Raw genomic sequence first — 26,723 nt, forward strand, 5'->3', positions numbered from 1 at the left:
CTATTGGATACGATAGGAAAGACGGAGGAAGCGCTGATTAAACCGCGAATACTTAGCGCCGTACGCGAAGCGGGAGACCTCTCTGATAAGCAGTATGGCTTTAGAAAAGGACGATCGACCATAGGGGCCATCAGAGAGGTAACAGACGCGGTTAAGAGGGTAGAAGAGGTTAAACATGCGTCTAGAGACATCGTGGTTTTGGTAACGTTAGATGTAAAAAACGCGTTTAACTCAGCAAGATGGACCGACATACTTGATGCCTTAGAGTCTTTCGGTGTGCTGCAATACATTATGCGTCTTACGGAAGATTATCTGAGAGATCGGGTTATAGAGTATGACACGAAGCAGGGACGTAGAAGAAGACCTATAACTGCAGGAGTAGCACAGGGTTCGATCTTAGGGCCGGACTTCTGGGGCATCTTGTACGACAGGCTTCTAAAACTCGAAATGCCGGGAGGCGTGATGCTTGTGGGATACGCAGACGACGTAGCCGCGGTTATAAGGGCACGTAACGTGGACATCGCGCAAGCGAAACTAAACGCGATTATGAGTAGAGTGCTATGGTGGATGTCGAAGCACGGTTTGACTTTAGCGCTTAATAAGACCGAAATAGTCCTCCTGACAGGAAAGCGCATACCTACCATCATACCGATGAAGGTAGGCGGCGAGACTATAACGACGAAACCATCAGCAAAGTATCTAGGGATAACTCTGGACACGAAGCTGAACTACGGAGAACATCTAAATCGCGTCTGTAAAAAAGCCATGACTAGGATAGGTCAGCTTAGCCGACTCATGGCCAACGTGCGCGGGCCTAGGCCAACAGTCAGGCGGCTACTCATGGCGACCACCAACTCTATCCTATTATACGGAGCAGAGGTGTGGGCCGACGCGATGAGTATGAATAAGTATCGGAACAAGATAACGGCTGTACAGCGAAGGGGGGCCCTTAGAATAGCATGCTCCTACCGGACGGTCGCGGCCGAGGCATCGATGGTAATCGCGGGGGTAATTCCCGTGGATCTTCTTGCGACTGAACGCAAGCGGATCTACGAGGCTCGCTTAGCTTCGAATAGCATATCGATCACCGCGGAAGAAAGAGAAAAAACAATGCGCAATTGGCAGACTAGGTGGACCGAATGTCCAAAGGCTAGGTGGACTAGGATCCTTATTAAAGATGTATGCCCGTGGGTGGACAGGAAGTGGGGGGAAGTTAACTTTTACCTTACCCAGTTTCTCTCCGGTCACGGATACTTTAGAAGCTACCTGTTCGCGATGAACAGGGTGGCATCACCGGGGTGTAAGTACTGCGGTGACGAACGGGACGACGTGAGACACACGTTTTTTGACTGCCCACGTTGGGCCGAGAAACGTAGAGTACTGGAACTGACGATAGGGGCGTTCACGCCCGAGACTGTAGCTGAAACGATGCTTGATAGTAAGCAGAACTGGGATGAGATAACGGCGTACGTGGAGACGGTTCTCCGCGCGAAGAACAATGGCGGTTGCTTGCAAGACTAGTTGTCGGCTAGAATAGCTTAAGACAGGCGACCCCTCGAAGGAATGCGAAAGCGACTACCGGAGGGGTTTTCGCGGCCTTCTGAGAGCGGGAGTTTTAGTAAGTATGCCTGGTGTTATCGCACACCAGGAGAGCCTCACACACGGGGAGTCTCGCACGGCTCCTGTCATGGTGCATTATGCATTCCTCCAACTCTCCGGATAAACAAAAAAAAAACATGTAATGTAATAGTCTAAGTTACATAATTATATATATATATATATATATATATATATATATATATATATATATATATATATATACATATATATATATATAACAATTTATGTACGTTATATGTGGTGAGAATAATAATATTTTATTTTATCAACAATTTTATGTGTGTTGTCTTTGAAATCTTTCATGCTACAGAATGAAACTTCTCAGATTTAAATTTCCTCTAGGTTAGAATACTTTAAAACAACATGTTTTCTTGTTTATATAGTGCCGTATTATTAGAATATAATATTCGAAGCTAATCAAATTAGAGGTCCGTGATTTATGATAATATTAAGTCCCGGATTCACGTTTCTTAGCACAATAGGTCGAAATAGATGAATTTTTAGGTTATGTAGGTAAAAAAAATCATTCATTAATTAAAAAAATAGTATATGATTGTCTTACAAATTCTCAATTATTTTAAAATACATTTTTATGGCGTATTAATGCATTAACATTGCTAACAAGTAGCTAAAATATAGTTTTCTTAAAATTTCGTACTTTTCATAGGTGCCCCGGCTCGACATCATCAGAAAACAATATTCTGATATTTTTCCCTATATGTGAGAAGTATAACCTTCATTTAAAAAAAAAATTAGGTCCCTAGCACTTTCCTGAGAGGCGCAATTTTATTTTGACAATACTTTTCCTGAAATCGCCCATAGTGCGACGGCGCTCACTTCTCAGTGTGCTCTTGAGAAGAAAGACACGTCCGCGCTAACTAGTTTTCTATATTTCTATTATTTAACAAGCTCGATCCGATCTAACTTACTTTTGTATAAATTTGCTGGAAGGTAAGCTCGACAAATAATAAACGGTATTATGATCACAACAAAATAGTGTACACTTTATTCTCTTAAGTCGCGCTAGGGTTAGCTAAGTCTCAACAGTTATACTCTGTACTATTTCTGAAATAAATGAAATATATAAATAAATGTAAGTAAATACTCATAAGAAAATAACCTGCAAACAAATCTACAGAACTTTTCACAAGCATTGTTGTATGCCAACATACAAGTAATGTGCAGAATTATGTGTAAGATAATGTACATGACCGTCTGTAGGTAGACCAGTTGATAGTTCAGCAGGATGACACGCAACAAACATGATACATATAATCCTAAAGAAAACCTACATGCAGTGTGCACGTTGGTTTATAAGCAACTTGCAAAATTCTGCAAAAATTCGCGAAATATTTGACATTCGCTTACGAAATAAATGTGTAGAAATTTTTGTAGTACTTCCTGCAGACCTCTTTGCATAGATATCTGCAGGAAATTTGGACGCAAGCAATATGAAAGAAACTCTAAGTTCCATAATAGTTTTTGATAATATATAACTTTTCATCATACGTGCACGAAAAAGGCCACTCTTTCCATGCATGTAAAATCAATGAAAAATCGAGTTTTTCTTAACAGCGGGAGTAGTTTTTTCCCCTTGGGAGGAAAAAACTTTTTTATAGTACGTGCATAAAAACGACCATTTTCGCTCCTCTCGCTATTTTTTACCATCTCCTTACTAAAGCTTTAAATCGTTAAAAACTTTTCAAAATTTATATATATATATATATATATATATATATATATATATATATATATATATATATATATATATATAAATTTTGAAAATTTTGAAGAATTTTATATATATACAGGGTGACCCAATTTAAACGGGCACCGCTCATAACTCGTCAGGGACAGCCACAATCGAAAAAATGGTAGAGACCAAAGTTGTAGGATATCGAAGGGGCAACCCGATGGTGACCTTGGATTTGACCTTGAACGCGTTTTTCAAGGTCATTTGAAGGTCAACTTTGGATTTTTAAATAGGAACCCCATTCTTTTATTGCGGGAATGGAAAGAGCGGTAAATTTTACGTTCAGAATGGTATGTTCGGTTGCGGCACTGAAGGTCATCGCAAGGTCATGCAGCCAGAATGAAACCCCGCCTACGTAATTCCTCTAGCAACGCCAAATTAAAAAAATTGGTAGAGATTAAAGTTGTAGGATATCGAGGGGACAACCCGATGGTGACCTTGGATTTGACCTTGAACGCGTTTTTTCAAGGTCATTTGAAGGTCAACTTTGGATTTTTAAATAGGAACCCCAATTCTTTTATTGCGGGAATGGAAAGAGCGGTAAATTTTACGTTCAGAATGGTATGTTCGGTTGCGGTACTGAAGGTCATCTCAATGTCCTGCAGCCAGAATGAAACCCCGCCTACGTAATTCCTCTAGCAACGCCAAATTAAAAAAAAGTGGTAGAGACCAAAGTTGTTGTATAGGGGGGGGGGGGGGGAGAATTGTGACCTCGAATTTGAGCCAGTCCTACAAGGTCATTTCAAGGTCAAATTATTTTTTTTCAAACTTTACTTTTACTTTGTATCCGAGATAAAATCCCTTCTTAGATGTTATCTGTCCAGCGGCCAAGACGCAAATGAGCCCTCGCTAGCGTCCAAACATAAGTCTCGCTATTCCCCGAATGATCCCTTCCGACGGTTAACTTGCGAATGACTCCTCTAGGTGGTCGCCACCTACCTACCCGAACTCCTGATGTGCGAAAAATAAAAATGGCTCCCGAAATAAGCCTTTTAAAATAAGTCCCGCGCTCAGTCTTGCCACCGCGACTCCGTCGAACCTTCCCCTACGACGCTTAACTCACGAATGATTTTCAAGCAGGCGCCCCGGCCCCGCGCCGTACCTGCCGCCCGAACTTTCGATTTGCAAAAATAAAAATAGCCTCCGAAAATTGTCGAAAGAGTCTCACACTCGGCCTTCCGCCAAAAATATTATTTTTTTAATTTGGCGTCGCTAGAGGAATTACGTAGGCGGGGTTTCATTCTGGCTGCAGGACATTGAGATGACCTTCAGTGCCGCAACCGAACATACCATTCTGAACGTAAAATTTACCGCTCTTTCCATTCCCGCAATAAAAGAATGGGGTTCCTATTTAAAAATCCAAAGTTGACCTTCAAATGACCTTGAAAAACGCGTTCAAGGTCAAATCCAAGGTCACCATCGGGTTGCCCCTTCGATATCCTACAACTTTGGTCTCTACCATTTTTTCGATTGTGGCTGTCCCTGACGAGTTATGAGCGGTGCCCGTTTAAATTGGGTCACCCTGTATGTGTATATATATATATATATATATATATATATATATATATATATATATATATATATATATATATGCATCTATACACGCACACCGTAGTGGACGACTCAAGAAACTATTCTCGATCTATTTCATAGGCGACAAAAATGGTCTTCCTTATACACTTGTTATAAAAAGTACGGTGAACAACGAGGGGCGAATGTGCTTTTCCAGATTCGGATGATGTTTGAGCACGAGTGGTAGTCGAGGGCGCCGTAGGCATCATCCTCGCTTGGAAAAGCCCATTTTCGCCCCTTTTTGTACAATGTACAATGTACTATTTCCTCCCAAGGGAGTAGTTTATTCCTCACTCTGCAACCTATCTGATGGATGTGTGTGTCTATATAAGTATTTTCAAAATTTTCGAAATTTTCAGTTTCAAAATTTTCAATATATCATTGTTCCACTTTGAAAAGTCCTCGAATTTCCCATTCTTTTCATATGCATGATAAGTGGCCTATTCGTGCACTTATCATAAAAAGTACGGTGTGCAACAAGGGGGAGTGGCTTTTTAAGACTCGCTAGACATCATAACATTCATATTCTGTACTGAAATGTAATACATGATACATTATTAACTTTTATATTAATTGATAACTATATCTTAAATCCCCAGCGAAAAAGAAAACTAAAAACAACTGAAGATAAAAGTTATTAACTGCAGATGATAGCAGAAGAATGTTGAAATTGAGACACAGGCAATAGTAACCTTTTGTTGTCTTTAGTTTCATTTAGATAGCTAGATAGTTCAGTTGGATTTATTTTTTTCAGGTATCAAATTTCAAACATTCTTTTGCTAAAAATTTCTGTTTTCTTTAGTTATCGTCTGTTTTAGTCTTTGGATGAAAACTATTGTGTGCAGAATTTTTTTCCACTAACAAGGAAAGGTACCCAACCCGAACTCACCGATTTTGATGATTTTCATATATGTTGTAGAACATAAAAAAATAAGAGACACGTATTTTTTTTATCGGCTAATTTTCACTTTTAAGGGGTAAAAACCTCCCCTAAAGTTAACCCCCAAAAAGCGTTTTTTTTAAATATCTCGGCTTCAAATTAATATTTTTCAATGAAACAAATTGGAGGTTATTTCTTACAAAAAGAGCAAGTATTTCATGGTGATTTGAAGAGTAAGAGTAGCATCCCCTATTTTTTAGGGGTTGAAAACATATATTTTTTGGCATAATTTTATAATAAAAATGTTTAAACCGACTAAAAAAAATTGGAAAAAATGTTTAAACATCCTTAATAACAAAATGTAGTTGACGTCTTTCGGTGTTTTCATAAATATTACCCCTAAGGGGGTAAACCACCCCTAACACAAAATAACTGTAAATATGTAATTCAATACATAATATTTCGAAGAAAGTTTGTATATAGAGGTTTTCGAGGTCGCTGATTACAAATCTGTTATCAGATTTTGAAAATTCAAAATGGCGGAACCAATAGGACGGAAATATCGAAAAAAAATTTTATATAATAAAAAAGTTTTAAACGACTAAAAAAATTGGAAAAAATTTGTAAACATCTATAATAAACAAATTAAGTTTTTCGATTTTTTCATAGATACTACCCTTTAGGGGGTAAACCACCCCTAACACAAAATAACTATAAGTATACTTCAATCCATAATATTTTGTAGAAGGTTTGTATATAAGGGTTTTCGAGATCGCTCTTTGCAAATCTGATATCAGATTTTGAAAATTCAAAATGGCGGAACCAATGTGGTGGACGAAAATGTCGAAAAAAAATTTTAACTTTCATAAAAACTTGTTATAAATGTGTTATCTTTGTAGCCTGTACATGTGAACTAAAGAGCCTTAAACCCTAAACCCCTAAAGAACAAATAGGCTAAATGGTTGTGCTTTTTAACCAAACCACCTCAAATTCCTAAATTCCTAAAACAAGAAAATTCTGTGTGTGAAGCAGTTTTATAATTTCCGTAGAAATTGTTATCAGAATGTTATTGAAATTCCTTTATTGTAAATTCAACATATAATGTATTTTTGTTTATAATATTAGAGTATAATAATAATCTACAATCTTTTATCTTTTGCCATAGTGCATTTTTTGTATTGAGCATAAAATATATTATTTTACGATGTTTTTACAATAATGGTAGTCCTCATAAAAGTGTTTAAAGCACAATGCTTTTTTGCACCAACCACATCGTACAATTGCAATGTTTGTGCACCCTTCTATTTCACAATGTGTTGCACAAGACTTTCCAAAACTGAAATCTATAGGATTATCAAATTTATCTGGTTTTTCATTGACGTAACCGCTTTTATACCAGGAATATTTAAACAAATCTATATATCTCGGTGAAGACAGTTGGTTGTGAACCAATGATTGAAGTTTAATTATATTATTTCTCACATGTAAATTCATATCATGATCCATTAACATTACATTATCAGAAAATGTTCGGACAAAGTTTTTCCAAATACGGAATCCATAGACATCAAGTGGTTGTATTTTTCCTGTGGTTCCAGTTGGAATTTTTTTATGTTAATAATTTTATTTTGTGGCATTGTTTCTTCTATAACTTTGTCACAATGACCACTCCAAGAATCAAGTAATAGTATTGAGTGATGGCCTACATAGGGATAAAATATTTTTTCCAACCAGATTTTGAAGTGATCTGCAATTAAACGACTTACTAATTAACTGATTAACGATATTACAATGTAAAAATTGTTATTAGTTCCCTTACTTGTTGTTAATTTTCCAGATTTGGATGCTTCCACGTACACGTTTTCTGGTCTAAATATGTTTTGTTCTACAATAGGGCCAAACTTGCCACTTGGTTCCTTTAAAACAAGAAATAGCGGTGACAACAGTTGTCCAGTAGCTGATATTAGTGGCTATATAGTATAACTATGCGTTGTTGCTGAAATTGACTGTACCAGACATTGCACTTGCTTTTCTCCTTCTACTGCTAATGTTCTTCCAGAATGCATTTCTAGCTGAAATCCGCTCTGATCTGTATTATACAAATTTTCGAGTCCAATCCTTGGTATACACGATTTAACGTCATCGATAAATGCTTCAGCTTTAGCCGTAAGTTCTGCACTACTTTCTAGTGTTTTTCTTGTTATGAACTTATTTATTTTCCTAGAAACTATTCGGTGTGCTTGCTTAAATTTGAGTAACCAATGTTTAGAAGCTTTGAATCTAATATCATCAAAACCAATTTCTTTTTTAGCTTGTAAGGCCCATCGAATTATATCTTCATCATGGATAATTGAACCACTGTCGAGAGCTGCTTGAAAATTATCCAGGGTATACTGACAAATTTGTGCTACTTTTTCTCTATACGTGCCACCTTTATTAATTGAATGAGCCCAACGACGTAGCTGACTAATAGATGATACTTTTTTGAATCTGTTTTGCACTGTTTTGAGACTTAAATTTTGCTTCGTTTTGCTACTTCTCCAAAATTCGACAGCTCTTTTTTTGTATTCAAAATCTAGTTCTTCATTATCTGCTGTACATTGATTTGTTGGTGCTATATCCGGATCAGGAAAATGATGTTGCACTTCATCTTCAATTATTTCCACATGATGGTCTTTATACTCTTCTTGAAAATCCAAAGAGTCATCAGTAATCATTTCTACATCGTTGAAATCATGTGTTGCATCTATTAAAATTTCTTTTATTTTTTCGGCCAACTCTGTTTCGTGATAATTCGTGACACTATCTGGTATGTTTAACGCTTGAAAGTATGCTAATAATAAGTTTAGAACGTTTAACGGATTAATTTTCATTTTTCAATCTAAAATGAAAACAAGCGGTAAAATTTATACAAGCTGTGCTTTTGCATGTAAGGCACGACTGCTACATTTCTACCAGAATAAAACGAGTGAATGTAAATTGAATCAAATCATTAATTTATGCATTGGAGAAGAATTCTCGTTCCACTTTGTGATGTTCGGAAAACTCTATTTTTGGTTTTATTCAACTTTTATTCACTTTGAAATTGAATAATGTAAATCTATATAAAATCACTAAAGAAAATTTTCTACAACTGTATGATACCACTGACAAACAAAAAAACGTACTATTCGTACTTTCCGGCATCGAACTAGAATACCCACAAAACTCACTCACTGCCTAAAAAATAACACAGGCAGCTGAGGTAAACACTCGATGAAAACAATCTAAAAAAAGAACATACTGATTCGCACATATTGTCAACAACTTTTATGAGTGAAAGACATTTATCTGTGGAATTATCATTGAATGTACGATAACATTCATTAAACTAATGAATGCATGTAAAATTCCCTTTCAATAACAACGTGTTCTTTAATTGCAAATGAAGTTCGAGTATTAATATTCTTTTATGTATTTTTACCAATAACAAAAATTATCATAGTAATATAATAATAATAATAAGAAGAAGAAGAATAAGCATAATTGCAATAGCAATAATAACAGTAATACTGATAATAGCAATGATAATGAAAAATAATAATAATAATTAGAATAATATTTATTATTAAATTTAGATTTTTTGATAAATTCATTAAATCGTATCAAATAGTATTATTATGGAATTCCAGACTGTAAATATTTTACTATAGATACAATAATCATTACTTCGAGAATTCATCTAAAAAACGTTTGGCTTACGAAATAATTGTAACAATGAAAAACTCCCAAGTTTGACAACATTAAATTTTATTACAAAACGCAAAAGAGTTTGATAAACTAATTTTATTAACCTATGTTTTTTCATTTGCAAAAAAGTGTGGACTTTTTGAATTTATAAAATTATATAATTATGCAATTTATGAAATACTTTATAATTTATGAAATTATTTTTGAAATTATGCTAATTTATAAAAGCAGAAAAATAAATAATCTTTGATTGAAACATAAAACGAGACGTTATTTGTTACATACAAAATGATAGAATAAAATATCGGTAATATGTCTATACTCGTGTCTACGGTAAAGCATAGGCCTTCGGCTTGTCTGGAGGTTAGGGGTTTGGAGTCGTTTGGTTAAAATGCACAACCATTTAGCCTATTTGTTCTTTAGGGGTTTAGGGTTTAAGGCTCTTTAGTTCACATGTACAGGCCACAAAGATCACACATTTGTAAACAAGTTTTTTTGAAAGTTAAAATTTTTTTTCGATATTTCCGTCCACCATATTGGATCCGCCATTTTGAATTTTCAAAATCTGATTTTGTAATCAGCGACCTCGAAAACCTCTATATACAAACCTTCTACAAAATATTATGGATTGAAGTATACTTATAGTTATTTTGTGTTAGGGGTGGTTTACCCCCCTAAGGGGAAGTATCTATGAAAAAACCGAAAAACTTAATTTGTTTATTATAGATGTTTACAAATTTTTTCCAAATTTTTTAGTCGTTTAAAACTTTTTTATTATATAAAATTTTTTTTCGATATTTCCGTCCGCCATATTGGATCCGCCATTTTGAATTTTCAAAATCTGATATATTTGTAATCAGCGACCTCGAAAACCTCTATATACAAACTTTCTACGAAATATTATGTATTGAATTACATATTTACAGTTATTTTGTGTTAGGGGTGGTTTACCCCCTTAGGGGTAATATTTATGAAAACACCGAAAGACGTCAACTAAATTTTGTTATTAAGGATGTTTAAACATTTTTTACAATTTTTTTTAGTCGGTTTAAACATTTTTATTATAAAATATTATGCCAAAAAATATATGTTTTCAACCCCTAAAAAATAGGGGATGCTACTCTTACTCTTCAAATCACCATGAAATACTTGCTCTTTTTGTAAGAAATAACCTCCAATTTGTTTCATTGAAAAATATTAATTTTAAGCCGAGATATTTAAAAAAAACGCTTTTTGGGGATTAACTTTAGGGGAGGTTTTTACCCCTTAAAAGTGAAAATTAGCCGATAAAAAAAAATACGTGTCTCTTATTTTTTTATGTTCTACAACATATATGAAAATCATCAAAATCGGTGAGTTCGGGTTGGGTACCTTTCCTTGTAAGAATCAATATAAGTATGGAAAATTATGTAATTTTATACAAAATAATATTTTATATCCTGAGATAAAAATAAATTAATTTCATTATAATTTTATTTAATACTTATCTGAATTATTAAATAAGTCAGTATTTAAAATATATTTCGATATAGCGTGCGTAAAATGCACTATTACGCACGCTCCGCGTGCGTTTAAGCACATTTTCTGCCCCCGTATCGGAAATTAACGTTTAATAAACATGCGAAAAGTTAATTTTTGGAATTTTATAAATAGATAAAATTCAGTTGTCAATAATCGAATAACACTTTATTGATTGCGGAATCACTATAAGTTTCTCACCTGAAATTTTCATGTCTAATATTTTAAAATCAAAATATTGTCTTAGAATGCTTAAATGCACCTATAATTGAATACTATTTTACTATTTAAAAAATAATTTTCAACTATAACAAATTTTATAAGAGTATTTAGAAGTAAACCTAATAGAGCAGTATACCTAATAGGAAAGATCGCATTTGAGATTTATCAATAGGGATGACTATAGATAATTAATAAAAACGTTAAAATATTAAAAATTCACATCAGCTTGTAGTGTGCAGTCGCACGACTCGCAGGAAAATATAAATTTGTATAACATATGTTTAAATATTATTGTAAACATATACATCAATCAAAGTATAATACATCAATCAAAGTATATAATTTATTGTAATGTTTGTTTAAAACATCTATTTGATTATAAGTTACGGTTCATGTAACGAAATTTATATTGTTTAATATTAATTTAACTTTCCTTACTGATAAACTCATGTAAGTGTTCTTTATATAGGGAAAATGATTACATGACGATTTTTGTCATTTCATATTCACAAACGCATAGCTTTAAAAAAAAAGTGCATCCCTGCACAAATAACTATTTGCAGCATCCCTTTAATCTGGACCAAATGTGCAGATTACATCTTGTGATATGCATGAATACATATAGCATTCGTTTTTCTTATATTCACAAACACATAGCTTCAAAAATAAAAGCTTCAAAAATAAAATTCATCTGACAATAGGTTAAGTGATTGTGTAAAGTTGTGCAGTGTAGTAAAATACTAAAAAATCGGTGTAGAATTTTCCCATGTAGGAAATTATGTTAGTGTAAAGTTTTATGTTTATAGTTTGTTCAATGTCAGTAAAATTATTAGCAGTATCCCTTTCATCTCGACCAAAACTGCAGATTTCATCTTCTGAGATGCATGTGTGTCATTTCATATTCAAAAACACAGAGCTCTAAAAAAAAGATCATATCTGCACAAATATTTAATCGCAGCATCCTTTTATCTAGACCAAATCTACTGATTACGTTATGACATGCATGAATACATAAAGCATTCGTTTTTACATATCCTCAAATAGATGGCTTAAAAAATAAACAGCATATCCACGCAAATAATTATTCGCAGCATCACTTTCATCTGAACTTATCTTAAAATAATCTTCATTTATCCATGTGTATGCATATATCATGCGTATACACACACACACACACACACATATATATATATGTGTGTGTGTGGGTGTGTGTGAAAAATATAAAAAAATACATTAATTACGTCCATTTTCTTTTCATTGTTTTCACAGCATCCAATTCACCCGGACCAAATCTTGAAAATATTTTTTAGTAGGATCGTATATTTTTATCATATGTACCTGTCTATAACATTTAATAGTTTTTTATTTATAAAATACATCAAGTTTTGTGCAATAAATGCAAACGAAAATCCGGATGGAGATTTTTTAAGTTCTCTTTTACTGCTCAAAACTATTTGAAATTTCATATATTTGACATTTTTTTCGGTAACCTAAATTATTGAAGTTCAAAGAAGATTTCTACCGTAAAAAATATTTAATTTTTTTTCTTACGATATTTGGAAGGTTTTCACCAAATCGACCAAATATAACATTTTATTGTAGTGTAGAAGATACATATCTTTATTGGTACTACGATCCGGATAGTAACACCAAAACTGTGGGCCTGAGCTCCAAAATTTTAATTTTTGATTAATTCAATTTAAACAACATATTTTTGTTAAAACTAAACATAATGAAAAATTAACATAAGACCTCATAGGTTTAATTATTCTTCTAGAGTCAAAAATTAAAGACAAAATTTTCCTTCTTTAATTACAGCTGTTTTAACCTTGGTGTGAGAGTGACTGATGTGACGCTATCTCAATCATTATCAACTCCTCGAACTCGATAATGCATCATATACATATCTTTAAAGCATCAGAGTTTGCCACAGCTGATAAGCGCCATAACGTTGACTGCCGGATACGCTACATGGCTCTAATGGCCAGCAAGCGACACTTCGCGTACAAGGCTAAGTAGACAGAGAAGTACGTGCTAAAGAAGAAGCGTAGCAGCTTTAAAGTATACCCGTAATACCCGACGGTAAATAAGCATTAAAATTATAATCTTAAAAAGTACAATCATCTTTATTTTCATAACTAATAGTCAGCAGATTCTATTTACCTGCGCTGACACAAATCATATCTTACTCCAAGAAAAAATAATCTTACTATAGATTAAAGATGAAAATTTGCTTTGTATTAAAATAATTATTCTATAGTTAACAGGAATTTGCTGGATTTTTTATATGGATGATTATACTCATATCTTTACACAAGATGATTTGGATGAGTTTTAGAAGATTCAGATTAGATGAAGGAAAATCATTAAACACAAAACGAATTTCCATCCTAAAGCTATAGTGATATAAATTCTTCTTGAAGTAATAAGAACCGATTGTTGTCAGCATGCTGATTTTTAACACTTGACATTTTTAGAACTGATTTCACTACATTCATTAGCGTGTATTAATAGAAATACAAAAAAAAAAATTGTAAATTGTACATTGGATTATTTTTTTAAGGATTTCATAACTTTTTGAAAGAAAAAATATGATTATAATACTAATATACAGATTGGTGAGGGTGACGCATAACTTACGGTTGCCAATTTTAAATAAAATAGGGTACCCATAACCTCATCACTCGATAAATATTGATGGAAATAAGTCCAGTTTTGTTAATCAGGAGTTTTTGGGGCCTCTAAACACAAATATCCTGACGGCAAAGGTCTCCATAGTACTTGGTCTTCAGGGTGGACAGTATTGTTATGTTATGCGTTTCACGACATATATTTTATCATCACATCATTTTCGCAAATCGCAGGTGTCTAAATTCAAACTTTTGAAAAAATGCATAGCAGTTCCTAAGGATTGACACGCTTTTCAGATTTATGACACCTTTAGCATCTACAGTTAAGATTTCTAAATCTGCATAACTAAAATTGAGAGTGTTAGGTACGAGAACTAATGAAAGGAATAGAGCCGCCACGCCGCTACATCATGTTATTTCCTTCCAGTAGCTCGGATGTAACAGAATCAATGTTGTCTCCAGGGATCATCTCAAGTATTACATCTTTTTTACCTTTAAATTTATAGTACATTACGATACATGTCACCTAAGTAACAGTTTTTGCACGGCGTGAGGTTAGAATTTGAGTGTAGCGAGAGTCCTCATTACACTATGCAGAAGTGTAACTTCTCGGTAGCTTTTAGCGTCTAGGTATGAATACAGTTTGAAAGCTGGGTATAGGCGTATAGGTTGGCTAATGACGAGGTCCAGGTCGTGCGCTCCTAGGCCAGTCAATAGAGATATTTTGTTTGACAAAAATACGTACAGCAATCCGCCTGTGCGATCATTTACAATACAGTCCGTAGATGTTTGCTGATGTGTTTCCAACTCACAACTCGCATTGCTAAATTTGTTATTAACAATTTAGTGAATAAAACGTGTTTTTTTTTAGTTTTTTTGCTTACAAAAGAAAAACTACTTGATCAATACGAATTGTGTAAATAGAAAAGTTGTAGAGTATTAAATTACGAAGAGAATAAGACGTCAAACAATCTGATCGGCTGATTTTAACTTGAAAAATTTCGAAAAATTTTGCATTTTTTTCGAAAATTCATAACTTTGTTATTTATACAGATTAAGAGCTAAAATTTGACACAGAAGTAGATAGTTATATTAACATTAAGTGTGCAAAAATCAGGCACTGTCGGACTAATAATTTTTGCGTAATTGCAATTTCAATTTTTTAATGCATTTTTTTGTCGGGAGCCTTCTTGCTCTACAAATGGTCAGATCGTGTGAAAGGGAAGTGACAGGGAGTTATAAAAACTACAAAAACGAGCGAAGCTGAATTCAAATATTTTATTTCTGTTCAGATGTAAAACTGTTATGCACGTCGTACAATCAGGCACGAGGTTAACAGCTTCGTGTCCTGAACAGAACTGAACGGTCGCTGCAGCCACCCTCGCCGAGCCGAGCCGCTGCTCGAATCTATCGTCGCCGATCGTTCTAAAAACACACACATCCCACTCCATACTTTCATGCATACAATGGCTTGATTGTACTAGAAAAACTCGGGAAAAACCCCGACGCCATGTCGGAGCTGTCCCCGCGCTGATCCGTACCACCATAAAAATCAAAACGCCGCTCGAGTCCAAACAACGCGCGCCATCCGCCCGATCCGGCCGTGCGGGCCTTGTCTGTATGCTCAAAACCGGACTACGCGCTGTCAGATGTCCGCACTCGAAATCCGAACTCGAGCCGATTTACTTTCCTCCGAGGAAAGTCATAAAATCGGCTCTAGAACTCGCCTCTACAGGGCGAGCCCTTTTCTCGGGCACACATGCAAGCCACTCACTCTCAATTCCGCTGTTGACACAAAAAATACAACGCGCTCTCTGTTCCCGCATTTGCCCAGGCCGAAGTCTGCGATGCAGGAAAAACTCTCGTTTTGATTCACGAGTAGAAAACCTGCGTCAGGAACATCGATTACATTTTTCGAATTTTAAAACTACGCGCGCGAGCCTTGCTGACCAACTTTTATACTCATTCAAACACACTGCTTTGTACTAAATACATGCACTTAGGCCGCTATCAAGCGTACCTATTTCGCAGATAGGACGCATCTGCGGCCCTCTAAGCACAAGAGCGACACTTCGCTTCTCCCCACACAGCATGAAAGATTTCAATGAAATATTTCGAAATATTTCAGTGAAATATCCACGGAATATTTCTGAAACCTTCCAGTAATATTCCATAGAAGAGCTATCAACCGACTCAATGGAAATATTTCGTGAAATATTTCAGAAATATTCCATAAATATTTTGTTGGAATCTATGAAATTCCTTTTTAAATATTTCAATATGTTCTTTAGGAAATCTTACATAAATATTTCATAAAATATTGCTCAGAATTATTTACTTAATAATACACTGAAATATTTTGCGGAAGATTTTTGGAATCTTTTTTAAACATTTCTTTGGAACTTTTGTAACGAATTTTTAAACATTTATCAAAAAATTTATGAAATATTCCATAGATATATCTTGTAAACTTTTATAATTATTTCTTCATTATTACAATGGAATATTTCTTAAAATATTTATGAAATAATTCTTTAATATTTTATTGGAACCTTTCAAATAAATTTTGGATATTTCTTGAAATATTTCAGGATTATTCCATACATATGTCTCGCAAACTATCATGTAATTATTCCGGAAATATTCCAATGGAACATTTCTTGAAATACTTATGAAATAATTCTTTAATATTTTATTGGAACTCTTAAAATAAATTTTAACTCTAGCTGCCTGCGCATGAATTCACACTGGATCAATGATGTGTTTGTACCTGCTGTCAAACTATGGAGTTATTCTTTATATTCAAAAACAAAAGGGGTTCGAATTAAGGAATTAACAGTTTATCCGCTTACATGATTTCAATTATTTTTCGTATAATTTGATCCAAAAGTTTAATATTACTAACATTAACTAGTTTACGAAAGCCGATGGCGTAAAAGCAAAGATACAAACTGTTTGTGTATTTACTATAATTATATATATATATAAAATAAGATATATTCACGGTGTCGTGGTACAGTCGCCGGACACAATAACTTTGCTTTACGCGCCACAACATGGCGGCGGGTCTCTTGTTGATTGGGCTTTCAGAACAAGGTGGCGCATCGGCTTCGCAGTCGCATAGACAGCGAACCACGGCCATAAAAAGAAGAAGAAGAAGAAGGTTAGTACGGTCATGACGTCAGATATCGCTTTCCTGACAGTCATGACCGATCTAAGGAGTCCAATTAACAAGAGACCCGCCACCATGTTGTGGCGCGTAAAGCAAAGTTATTGTGTCCGACGACTGTACCTTCAAGCAATTCGGGAACATTTGAAGAATATTTCACGGAAGATATGTGGAATATTTCTGAATTATTTCAGGTGAAATATTTTATTAAATTTTTCAGAAATATTTCTGAATCATCATTTCACTAGTAACTTATAGTGATTATTAAACTTAGAAACATTTCAGAAGTGTTTCTCAAATCTAGGAAAGAAATATTTTATGAAAGCATTCTTAAATATTCCGGAATTATTTTACTGCAAATTTTCCAGTAAATATTAAACACAGAAATAATTCTGAAAGAAATCAGAATTATTTTAAAGAAATATATTTTGGAAGCTTGCTTAAATATTCCAGAATTATTTCAAATACAAATTCCAGGAGACTACGGGCTAAGAAATAATTTTGAAATGTTGCTTAAATCTAGGAAAGAAATTTTTATGGAAGTTTTCTGGAATATTCCGGAATTATTATACTGAAAATTTTTAGATGAATATTGAACACTGAAATAATTCGGAAATAATTCCGAAATATTTTAAAGAAATTTTATGGAAGTTTTCTGGAATATTCCGGAATTATTATACTGAAAATTTTCAGGTGAATATTGAACACTGAAATAATTAGGAAATAATTCCGAAATATTTTAAAGAAATTTTATGGAAGTTTTCTGGAATGTTCCGGAATTATTTTACTGCAAATTTTCCAGTAAATATTAAACATTGAAATAATTCAGAAATAAATCAGTAATATTTTAAAGAAATATGTTACGGTAGCTTGCTTAAATATTCCAGAATTATTTCAAATATAAATCCCAGGAGACTGCGTGCCACAAAATAATTTAGAAACATTTCAGAAATATTTCAAGGAAATATTTCATGAGAGATTTGCAAGGCGGGGCATTTTATGAAATGATATTATTGCAGTAATATTTCTGAAATATTTCGTCGAAAGATTCCTGGAAGATTTCAAATATTTCGTTCCAATATTTCCGAAATATTTCGGAAATATTTCATGCTGTGTGGGTCTTGTCTTAGTGCTACATGGCCAGTGTAGCCTCTCCTGCTTATAAGTCATTTCAAGAGAAAGCAGCACACACACACACACACACACACACATATATATATACATATATATATATATATATACTAGTGGGGCTTGGCTCCCCTGCCCTGCTAACAATATGCGATTGAATTCGATTAAAATCGATTAACATTTAATCGAATTTAATCGTTTTAAATCCATTCAATCAACCAGCCAAATTTCGTCGATTAAATTCCTATCGATTCAAATCGTTTTTAATTACCATCGGTTTTAATACGAAAAATAAGTATTAAATTTAATATATTTTTATCGGTGTTTATGTAGTAATTATTTTAGTGCAGTTGAATTGTAATTTTTTTCACTAATTTTAATCGATTTTAAAATCTCTAATCATTACTAAATCGTCTATCGAACTTAATACTAGTTTTATGAATAGCTTTGAATATATTTTAATCGACTTTAATAACCAAAACAATTACTATTCTTGTTATATCATATAAATGTTATTTTGTCAATATATTTTAATCGATTTGAAAATCACTATTTATTACTAAATAGTTTATCGATCCCCAATACTAATTTTATGAATAGCTCTGAATAAAGTTTAATAGACTTTAATAACCGAAACGAATACTATTCGTGCAATATCATTTAATTGTTATTTTATCAGTATATATAAATCTGTTTGAATGGTACTTTATGAGTAAAATATTAAATCTATCCCAATCTATCTTTCAAGGATTAGCTTTTAATGTTACTTTAATCGATTAAAATGATCAAAACAATAATGATACTTTTAATATTTATTTGTAATTTTATCAACAAACTTGAATCTTTTTGAATGGTAATTTATAAGAATAATATTGAATCGACCCTAATCTTTGTTATTTAAGGATTGGTTTTAATATTACTTTAATTGATTCAAATAATAAAAATAATAATAATTTTTCTAATATTATTTGTTCGTGATTTTATCAATAAATTTGAATTAATAATTCGTTTATGTAATATTTAATCAACCTCGATACTTTTTTACGGTTAGATTCAATTATACTTCAATCAATTTAAATAATCAAAAAAAGAATCCCTGCTAAAAATACTAGATTGATTTAATCGACGTTTTAAATTATCGATGTGAATTGGTTTCAATCGCAAGTAGTAAGTAAGCCGGTATGGGGAGACATAACAAATGACGTTATCACTGGCGCATCCTTATCTTATCATGTAAACAAGTCATAAAGATAAGGTGTCATGTTTCTAAACAGGTAATTAAGATAAAGATATCATGTTTACATAAACAAAGAATATATCTTTACCACAATAATAAACAATGACGGTACTTTACAAGTAATAAAAGATAAGATAAGGTATCATGTTTATAAACAGTTAATTAAGATAAGGATATCTTGTTTATACGTGTGTAATTAAGATATCATGTTTACATATACAAAGAAGCTATCTTTACCGCAATAATAATCCATGATGATACTTTTTTTATTGTGAAAACAGGTAATAAAGATAAGGTATCGCCAACGTCTTAAGCATTTATCTTGTAAACAATTAAGATAAATATGGATTGTTACTGACGTCATGTACACCTCTTATGACGTCATAAGATAATGAGATTTTTATGTATGATGAGTTTGTAGTACGTTTATAGAAATATTGTGGTCCTAAAAAGGACCGATTTTAATTGATAAATAAAAGTCTTAGAATAAAACTTTATTGTTGCTATCCCCAATCAGTGTTGTTGTGTCCTTGATATTTGGAATCTTTATTTGCTTCCTTGTCAGGACAATAACTCCTGTACCCTTCTTTTTTCGGGAATGATCCAGTATTGGAAGAATATTGAGGTAGATACTTTTGGAATCCAGAAGCCGGTTTATATTTCACTTCCTCTCGACCTGAACCTTCGTTCTTCTTCTTCTCCATATTGTGTTTGTCTATATTACGATTATGACTCGTCAAGTGTACGCGAAGCAATGAGAACATACTTATGCACAGTTGATATTTATAGAGAGTCGTAAGGAGTGGCAGTAGGGTGGGAGGTTTAGATGATGTCACAAAAAGTGAATTTTAATATTTTCTGGTTTATTACAAGATAGAAAGACATATGTACAAAGCGTAATGACAAAAAATAACATGTATATTTATACTTTAATTATGGCAGTATAAATGTCTTTATATATATCAAACAATTGAAAAGCAGCTATTTCACATAAGATTATATTTAAAATTATTTCCTCAATAGTATCTTTAAACTTGTCGTGAATTATAATTTTAATATTTTCAGTGTATAAAGTATAATATTGTTGAAACATCTCATACGTCTTTAGTATAGAATTAGGGTCTTTCTCAATACCATCATTTTTAATACAGTCAATTATAAACTTCTTAATATGAGAAACAATTTCATTCACTTTATCAACACACTCTTCAAGTTTACTCATACGTTCGTCAATACACTGTGAGACAATTTTTAACCCGTTAAAAGTGACTTGCTGCATGCATATCGATGGTTGATGATAAGCTGTTTTTTGTTTCTTTGCTCGTGGTGGTTGATGACGTAGATTCTCACCAACAGTAACAGTAGCAGCAGCAGCACCACCACCACCACCACCAGTGTAGTCATTGAAATGGGAAGCACTAACTGTATGTAGTACATTATCGTTTTCTTCGTCAATCAAAAGATTTGGAAAGATTAATGTTCCGACAGGTCTTTCTTCTATCAATATGGATTTGGTATTGTATGAAGAAGTAAACATCAGATCATGATTTTCCATGTACACCTTCGTTGGTCGAGCTTATTCACTTTGGAATCTGTACGCATTTTGGAAATAGCAATTTATACGATCAAAGTAATTCTTGAAGACCTTCCAGCCAGATGCATCAAATTTGACGGATTTAAAACATGTTGTAGACGTTGAGAGTTTCACCACTGGTCGATAGCTTCCCTGGTAACTTTCTAAGCCAAGAGTAACGCGTTTCGAGTTTGACTTATTAATGGCGTAGGACGTGGAGAGCAGCATATTTGGCAGAACGTTCTGCACACGAGATGGAGCACTGACACTTGATTGGGCCATGGTACGAAAAACAAGAGGCACAATATACAGAGTTACACTTAGCAAAGGATCTCTCAAACTTTCACGAAAGAACTGATGGAGCTCCTCACTCTTCAATCTCTTTTATACATTTTACCCCCCACTACCTCAAAGTAAAATGATCGAATGCAGTGGGGAGAGATTTTCTGCGCGTGTATTCTCAGAACTTCACAAAGGAAATATCATATTCGTTAACCGTCAAAGGCTACGGTTACATTTCTCCGAGTTTTTAAGAACAGGATGTTTACTCTACTACTACTACAACCGTCAGTTTTATCAGCTTCTCTTTCTCTTACAGATAAAGATTGAAATGGAATATAAAACTAAGCAGTAAATATCACCGGATGTTAGTATTATAACCGTTAATAAATACCGATGTATATGTACTTAGAACTATACAGCGAGGTGTGATGCAACAGGAAAAAATATATCATAGTACTACAGTATGGAATTAAAGGAATGAGTAAGGCTCTATAAATGAAAACATTTTTTATATTATGAAAGATTACACTTTATTCATATTTTTTACTACATGATATCTGACAATTATTATTATTACTTTACATACATTCTCGAAGTACATGTTTGATTACAAAATCCTGAGCCGCGCGAGGCTTCACTTCCAAACCTTCTAACATCTTTCGAGCGTACACGATGATTATTATTTCGTAACAGCTTTTTATAGAACGATACAACTACGGCATCATTTTTTCGTGAATCTAGCGAGAACTTATGACAAAACGCGCGCAAGTTAGGTAGCCTAACCATATGGTAAAGGAACATAACACAATACTGGCCACACACCTGTGAATCAAAACTTTGCAACTTATTTTTATTCCACTGATACCGCTTGCAATTTCTTTTGAGTCGTTTAAGATGATGTTGGGACATTGGTGGTAGTCCGTAACTGTCAAAGTATGTTCCATAACCGTTTGAGTCTATGTAGATAGCAATCCAATGTGTTCCTTTTGCGACGTTGTACGTCGCAGCCGAGCAAATCGCGCTTTGCTGTTTGCGCGGCAACCTCACTCGATGCGAGGAAGAAAAGGCGATCGGTTCCAGCGAGGCCCGCGTTTTCTCGGACGCGAGCTACGTCCCGGGAATTCGTGGAATTCGCTGGCCGACGTACCCAAGGGGGGAGCTCGCCGGTTCGAGCTGGCGCGAAACGAGCAGCCAATTAGCACGTCTCGCGCCTCGCGCAGCCAATCGGGCTACGTTATCAGCCGGGCCCGACGGACGACGGCGAGACGCCGACCGCGCGCGGCGGAGCGGCTCGGCAGTTCCTTTCCGAGCCTTGTCGATAACACTTCGAAGTGACGAGAGCGCGCGAAAGGGAATCACGAAAAGAGTGAGAGTGAGAGATAGAGAGCAGCAGCGCCACGACCTGGACCATCGCCCCGAGGAAGAGATCCCTCCCCGGAGACGACTATCCAGCCGTTCAGCCAGAGGAAGGAAGCCGGAACGGGAGCCAGGCCTTCATTCCCCTGTCTGCAGAGAGAGAGAGAGAGAGAGGAGAGGAGAGAGAGAGAGGAGAGAGAGAGAGAGAGAGAGAGAGAGAGAGAGGAGAGAGAGAGAGAGAGAGAGAGAGAGAGAGAGAGAGAGGAGAGAGAGAGAGAGAGAGAGAGAGAGAGAGAGAGAGAGAGAGAGAGAGAGGAAGAGCGAGAGAGAAAGAGTACGGGAAGCCAGCACCTCCTGGGCTAGCGAGGCTTCCACTGAGGGACGAGAGACTGGTGTTCGTCTCTCCTACACCAGGTAAGAATTCTTGGGTTGCTCGGGATACTCTCGGTGCGAGCCATTAGGCCGCCGAGAGAAGCGAGAGAGAGAGAGAGAGAAAGTCGCGAGTGTGTACGAGAAAGAGTGAGTGAGACGAGAGAGCGGTGTACGGTGCGGGCGTACACCTCGACGTCGTCTACGCGGGGCATCGGGCCAGTGTACACGAGAGCGGGAAAAGAAGAGAACAGCGTAGCGTAGAAGGATCGCGGGAGAGTGTGTGTGTGCGAGAGCGAGAGAGAGAGAAGCATCGGGGCGTCCGAGAAGTCCTCGCTGCTCGGTAGCAGCAGGTCGGGCTTGCTGCCAACGCGCGGCAAAGTCGGTGCGCGCGAGCATCGAGAAGAGCGTGCGACGGGGTAACCGTCTGTGTAGAAAAGTCCTCTCTCTCTTTTCCCCATGTTGCTCTCTATCCGAACTGCCCATGAGTTGATACTCATAATTATTGGTATGCATTTTAGATAGAAAAGAGCCGAGAAACAGCCGAGTAGCCGTAAGCCCGCACGGGAGAGAGAGAGAGAGATACCAGCCGTAGTCGCCGCCGGGAGGGGGAAAACCTCGCGCCAGGCCGAGGCAGCACATACTATACTGTTACTTGTATGTGTGAAGCATTGAGAGTGTGTGGAAAGAATATTCACCAATGTAACTTAACGAATTAATTATTGTAACTTATGGCATGAGAGTTGGTATGCTATAGAGTGAAAACTCAACGATCGCACGAGAAAGTGTATGTAAAATCGTCAAAATAATAGCACTGAGCCATTGACTATGTAGTGCGCATGTGCGAGAAACTATGCGAGGCTTCACGTCGCGAGTCGGCGAGAAGACTCGCCCACTTGGATTGCGGACTCAGCCCAAAAAGCACGCTAGCTTTGGGGCTCACAAAAAGGTAGAGTTGTATGCGGTATGATAGAGACTTGTATTTCCGCAGTAGCCCAACAAGCAGTCCTCCGGGATTTTCGTAGTAATTTGAAAGGTCGTGATATAAGTTTAGTTTTTGCGTTGTGAGTACGAGAGAGAAGGACGAAAGAAAGTGTGGTTCAGTCTGCAAGCCGGAAGGTAGTACTTTGTACTAAATTACCACAATCCTTGTGATATTTTGTCTACTTAAGAAATAAAGTCGGAAGTCGTGAAAGTCGGAGTTTCTGCCCGTTGTAGTTAGCTGATCAGCCGAGATTAACATTACCGGAATTGTGAGAGTGTTATGAGAAAAGCAAGCTTAGCGAGTAGTGCTTAATTATTGCCATTGAGTTACGTTCCCGAATAATATTGACAGTCGAGATTACCGCCGGAGTTATTTCATTAAAAGTCGTAAAGTGTTATCAAAACGAGGGATTTGTACTTATTTTTCCTTATTTTTCCCACGACCGAATCTCCTCAGAGTACAAGAGTGCTCTAGTAGCCGCGGCAAAGCGGTTAAGAAGGTAAAGTAGTCCGACCTGGCGCCCCTTTTTCCTTCGTATAAATACGGTCGGACGTGAGTCAGTATTAATTAATTAACGTAAAATCTACCTCGTTACAAGCGGGAGAGAGTAGAGAAGGGAGGGGACAACCGATAGCTACGCCGGCGTCGGTTCAGGCATCGCCAGGCCGGGACCGCCGGCGCGAGCTGTTAGTGAGCGCGCCGATACGTGTGTGCGTGCTCGAGAGTAGAGAGGGGGGGCCGCGTTGGTTCGGCCGACAACGCTGCCGTGAGCGCGCGCTGTGCTCGCGAGTATCCGTGCGGGAGAGAGAGAGAGAGAGAACGAGAGAGAGAACGAGCGCGCCGGCCGTATCGCTACTCGAGCGGGTCGCGCCGAGCCGAAATTCGGGTGTGTGAGAGAGAGAGCGCAGACGGGTCAGACTGCGCGACGTCAGAGGCGAGAGACTCGAGGCGTGCGCGCGTATATGAGAGTAGAGGTGTGACGGCGAGCCCTGCGTGGCTATTGTGTGTGGGCGGCTACGGCCACCACGTTGTAAGGAAGGGCTGGGATAAATATACGTGCAATACAAGTTAATAAATTGTGTGATTACTTCCTCCTTCTTTCCTCCACGTTCTCCCAAACGTCGGCGATTACATTAAATCCCGAGATTAACGAAAAATCTTGGCGCGTACGAGGCGTCAAGTGTTGCGCACCTGTGTTGGGAGGCACAGCGTCGCACTTTCTTCGTGTGATCATCTGTATTAGCTATGATGGCCGCGGGGTATTCCAAAACGTTTGGAATTCTATCCGCAGCATACACGCCAACTGTCTTGACGGTTAACGGGTCAAGAGCTTTTAGTAATTCTTGTGTATTCATTCTATTATTATTATTATTTCAGCAATGATCGACTACGTCCTCTTCGTGTGTCGCGTAAATAGACGAAGAAGTAGCTGTACGTACCCGCGAGTTTAGTTTGCAGTACAATGCATCACTCAATTTCTGTGCAGAATCTCGCGTTATACCTTCAGCTATAGAGTGTAACCACTTTCGTAGCACATATGCATGATTGAGAGCACAATCGCGACTGGAGTTTATACCTTGAATGCCATGATTTAAACACATGAAGTTACCTGAATAATTTATTTTCAATTCGTCAAAATTCGGGGCATACATTTCTTCAACGTTCACAACTTCTCGACACATTACAGTCTCCAGGAATCTCCAATTGTCATGACCGCGTGTAAAAATACGTATAGCCACTTTTGCTATTTGTTGTAAATGAGACTGTAGTTGTTCAATGGTGATGTCACCTTCATGCCAACGAATTCCATGAAAATGATTAGAGATGTAGTCGTTAGTTCTTTTAAGTCCAGATGCAAGTTCTTCAAATCTATGGGGTTCCTTAACTATCCAATGTTGGACGACTCTGTGCTCTAAACCAAGTACACCAACTTCTTTAGGTGTAAACTTGTTGTTACGGTCTCTCAAACCCTGAATATTGATAACGTAATCCATGATACTATAAAAAATTGACACAGTCGATCCAAACTCGCTCACTTCTCAAACGTCACTGAGAGTATGACGTTTAGCTTTTTTGCTCATCTATAGCATAGAGGCGCTGCTATTGCTTCTTTCCCCATCCCTCTTCTCCTTCTCCACATCCACCTTCTCCTCTTACTTTTCCATCGCTTTAACGGTATTATGCATTAAAATCCGTTATTATTTGCCTACTTGAATCTATTTCCAAGACATTGTCGTATTCGGCGTAAATTATACAATTGATTGTAGATTCAAGTGCTCTTTCAAATTTTACCTCTACACGAACACTGCCGTGCTTGATTAAATTCCAATGAGAAACTGAATTTGCTGATAAATCAGGCGTTATATCAAAAGCAAATAATGTATACCCTTCATCGTAGTCCGATCGTGAGATAATTAATGCTTCGTTTAGAAAATGAATTCCAGTCTCAGAATATAGTGTATGAAACGAGTCGATAAATAATTGACTTTCACCCGTAAATCGAGGCTGCAATGGTTTGCTGGGAATCTGGACACCATCCACATAAAGAGAAATATAGTTTATATTAAAATGTTGGAAATTAAATGGATTAAACTTTCTATTTCCATTGAATGCCTTGTTATCCACAAATCCAATGATTATTCTTTTGGGTATTTGACCGAGAATAACGTTGTCCAGTGTATCTCCAAGAATACCTCTATG

The 26,723-nt window shown here is 36.0% G+C and overlaps 2 protein-coding genes across 2 annotated transcripts in view; both read right to left on the reverse strand.

Annotated features, from left to right (window-relative positions):
* Nucleotides 1–26,723, reverse strand: part of LOC116416870 (probable kinetochore protein NUF2) — a 439,111-nt gene that overhangs the window by 118,284 nt on the left and 294,104 nt on the right. The window lies entirely within an intron of this gene.
* On the reverse strand, nucleotides 21,872–25,393 carry LOC116416871. Its single transcript, XM_031927121.1, has 2 exons — nucleotides 25,241–25,393; nucleotides 21,872–22,297 (listed from the first exon to the last, which is right to left on the reverse strand). Exons 1-2 carry the CDS (start codon nucleotides 25,376–25,378, stop codon nucleotides 21,887–21,889), a joined length of 549 nt encoding a protein of 182 aa, XP_031782981.1. The 5' UTR covers nucleotides 25,379–25,393; the 3' UTR covers nucleotides 21,872–21,886.

Source organism: Nasonia vitripennis (genome assembly GCF_009193385.2).
Source record: "Nasonia vitripennis strain AsymCx chromosome 3 unlocalized genomic scaffold, Nvit_psr_1.1 chr3_random0010, whole genome shotgun sequence".
In the NCBI taxonomy this organism is placed as follows: domain Eukaryota; kingdom Metazoa; phylum Arthropoda; class Insecta; order Hymenoptera; family Pteromalidae; genus Nasonia; species Nasonia vitripennis.

Coding starts and splice junctions, on each gene's coding strand:
- LOC116416871 (XM_031927121.1), bottom strand. CDS start 25,378: ATGAATACACAAGAATTACTAAAAGCTCTTGACCCGTTAACCGTCAAG. Junction 22,298..25,240: donor CAGATGATCACACGAAGAAA/GTGCGACGCTGT, acceptor AACGTCGCAAAA/GGAACACATTGGATTGCTAT.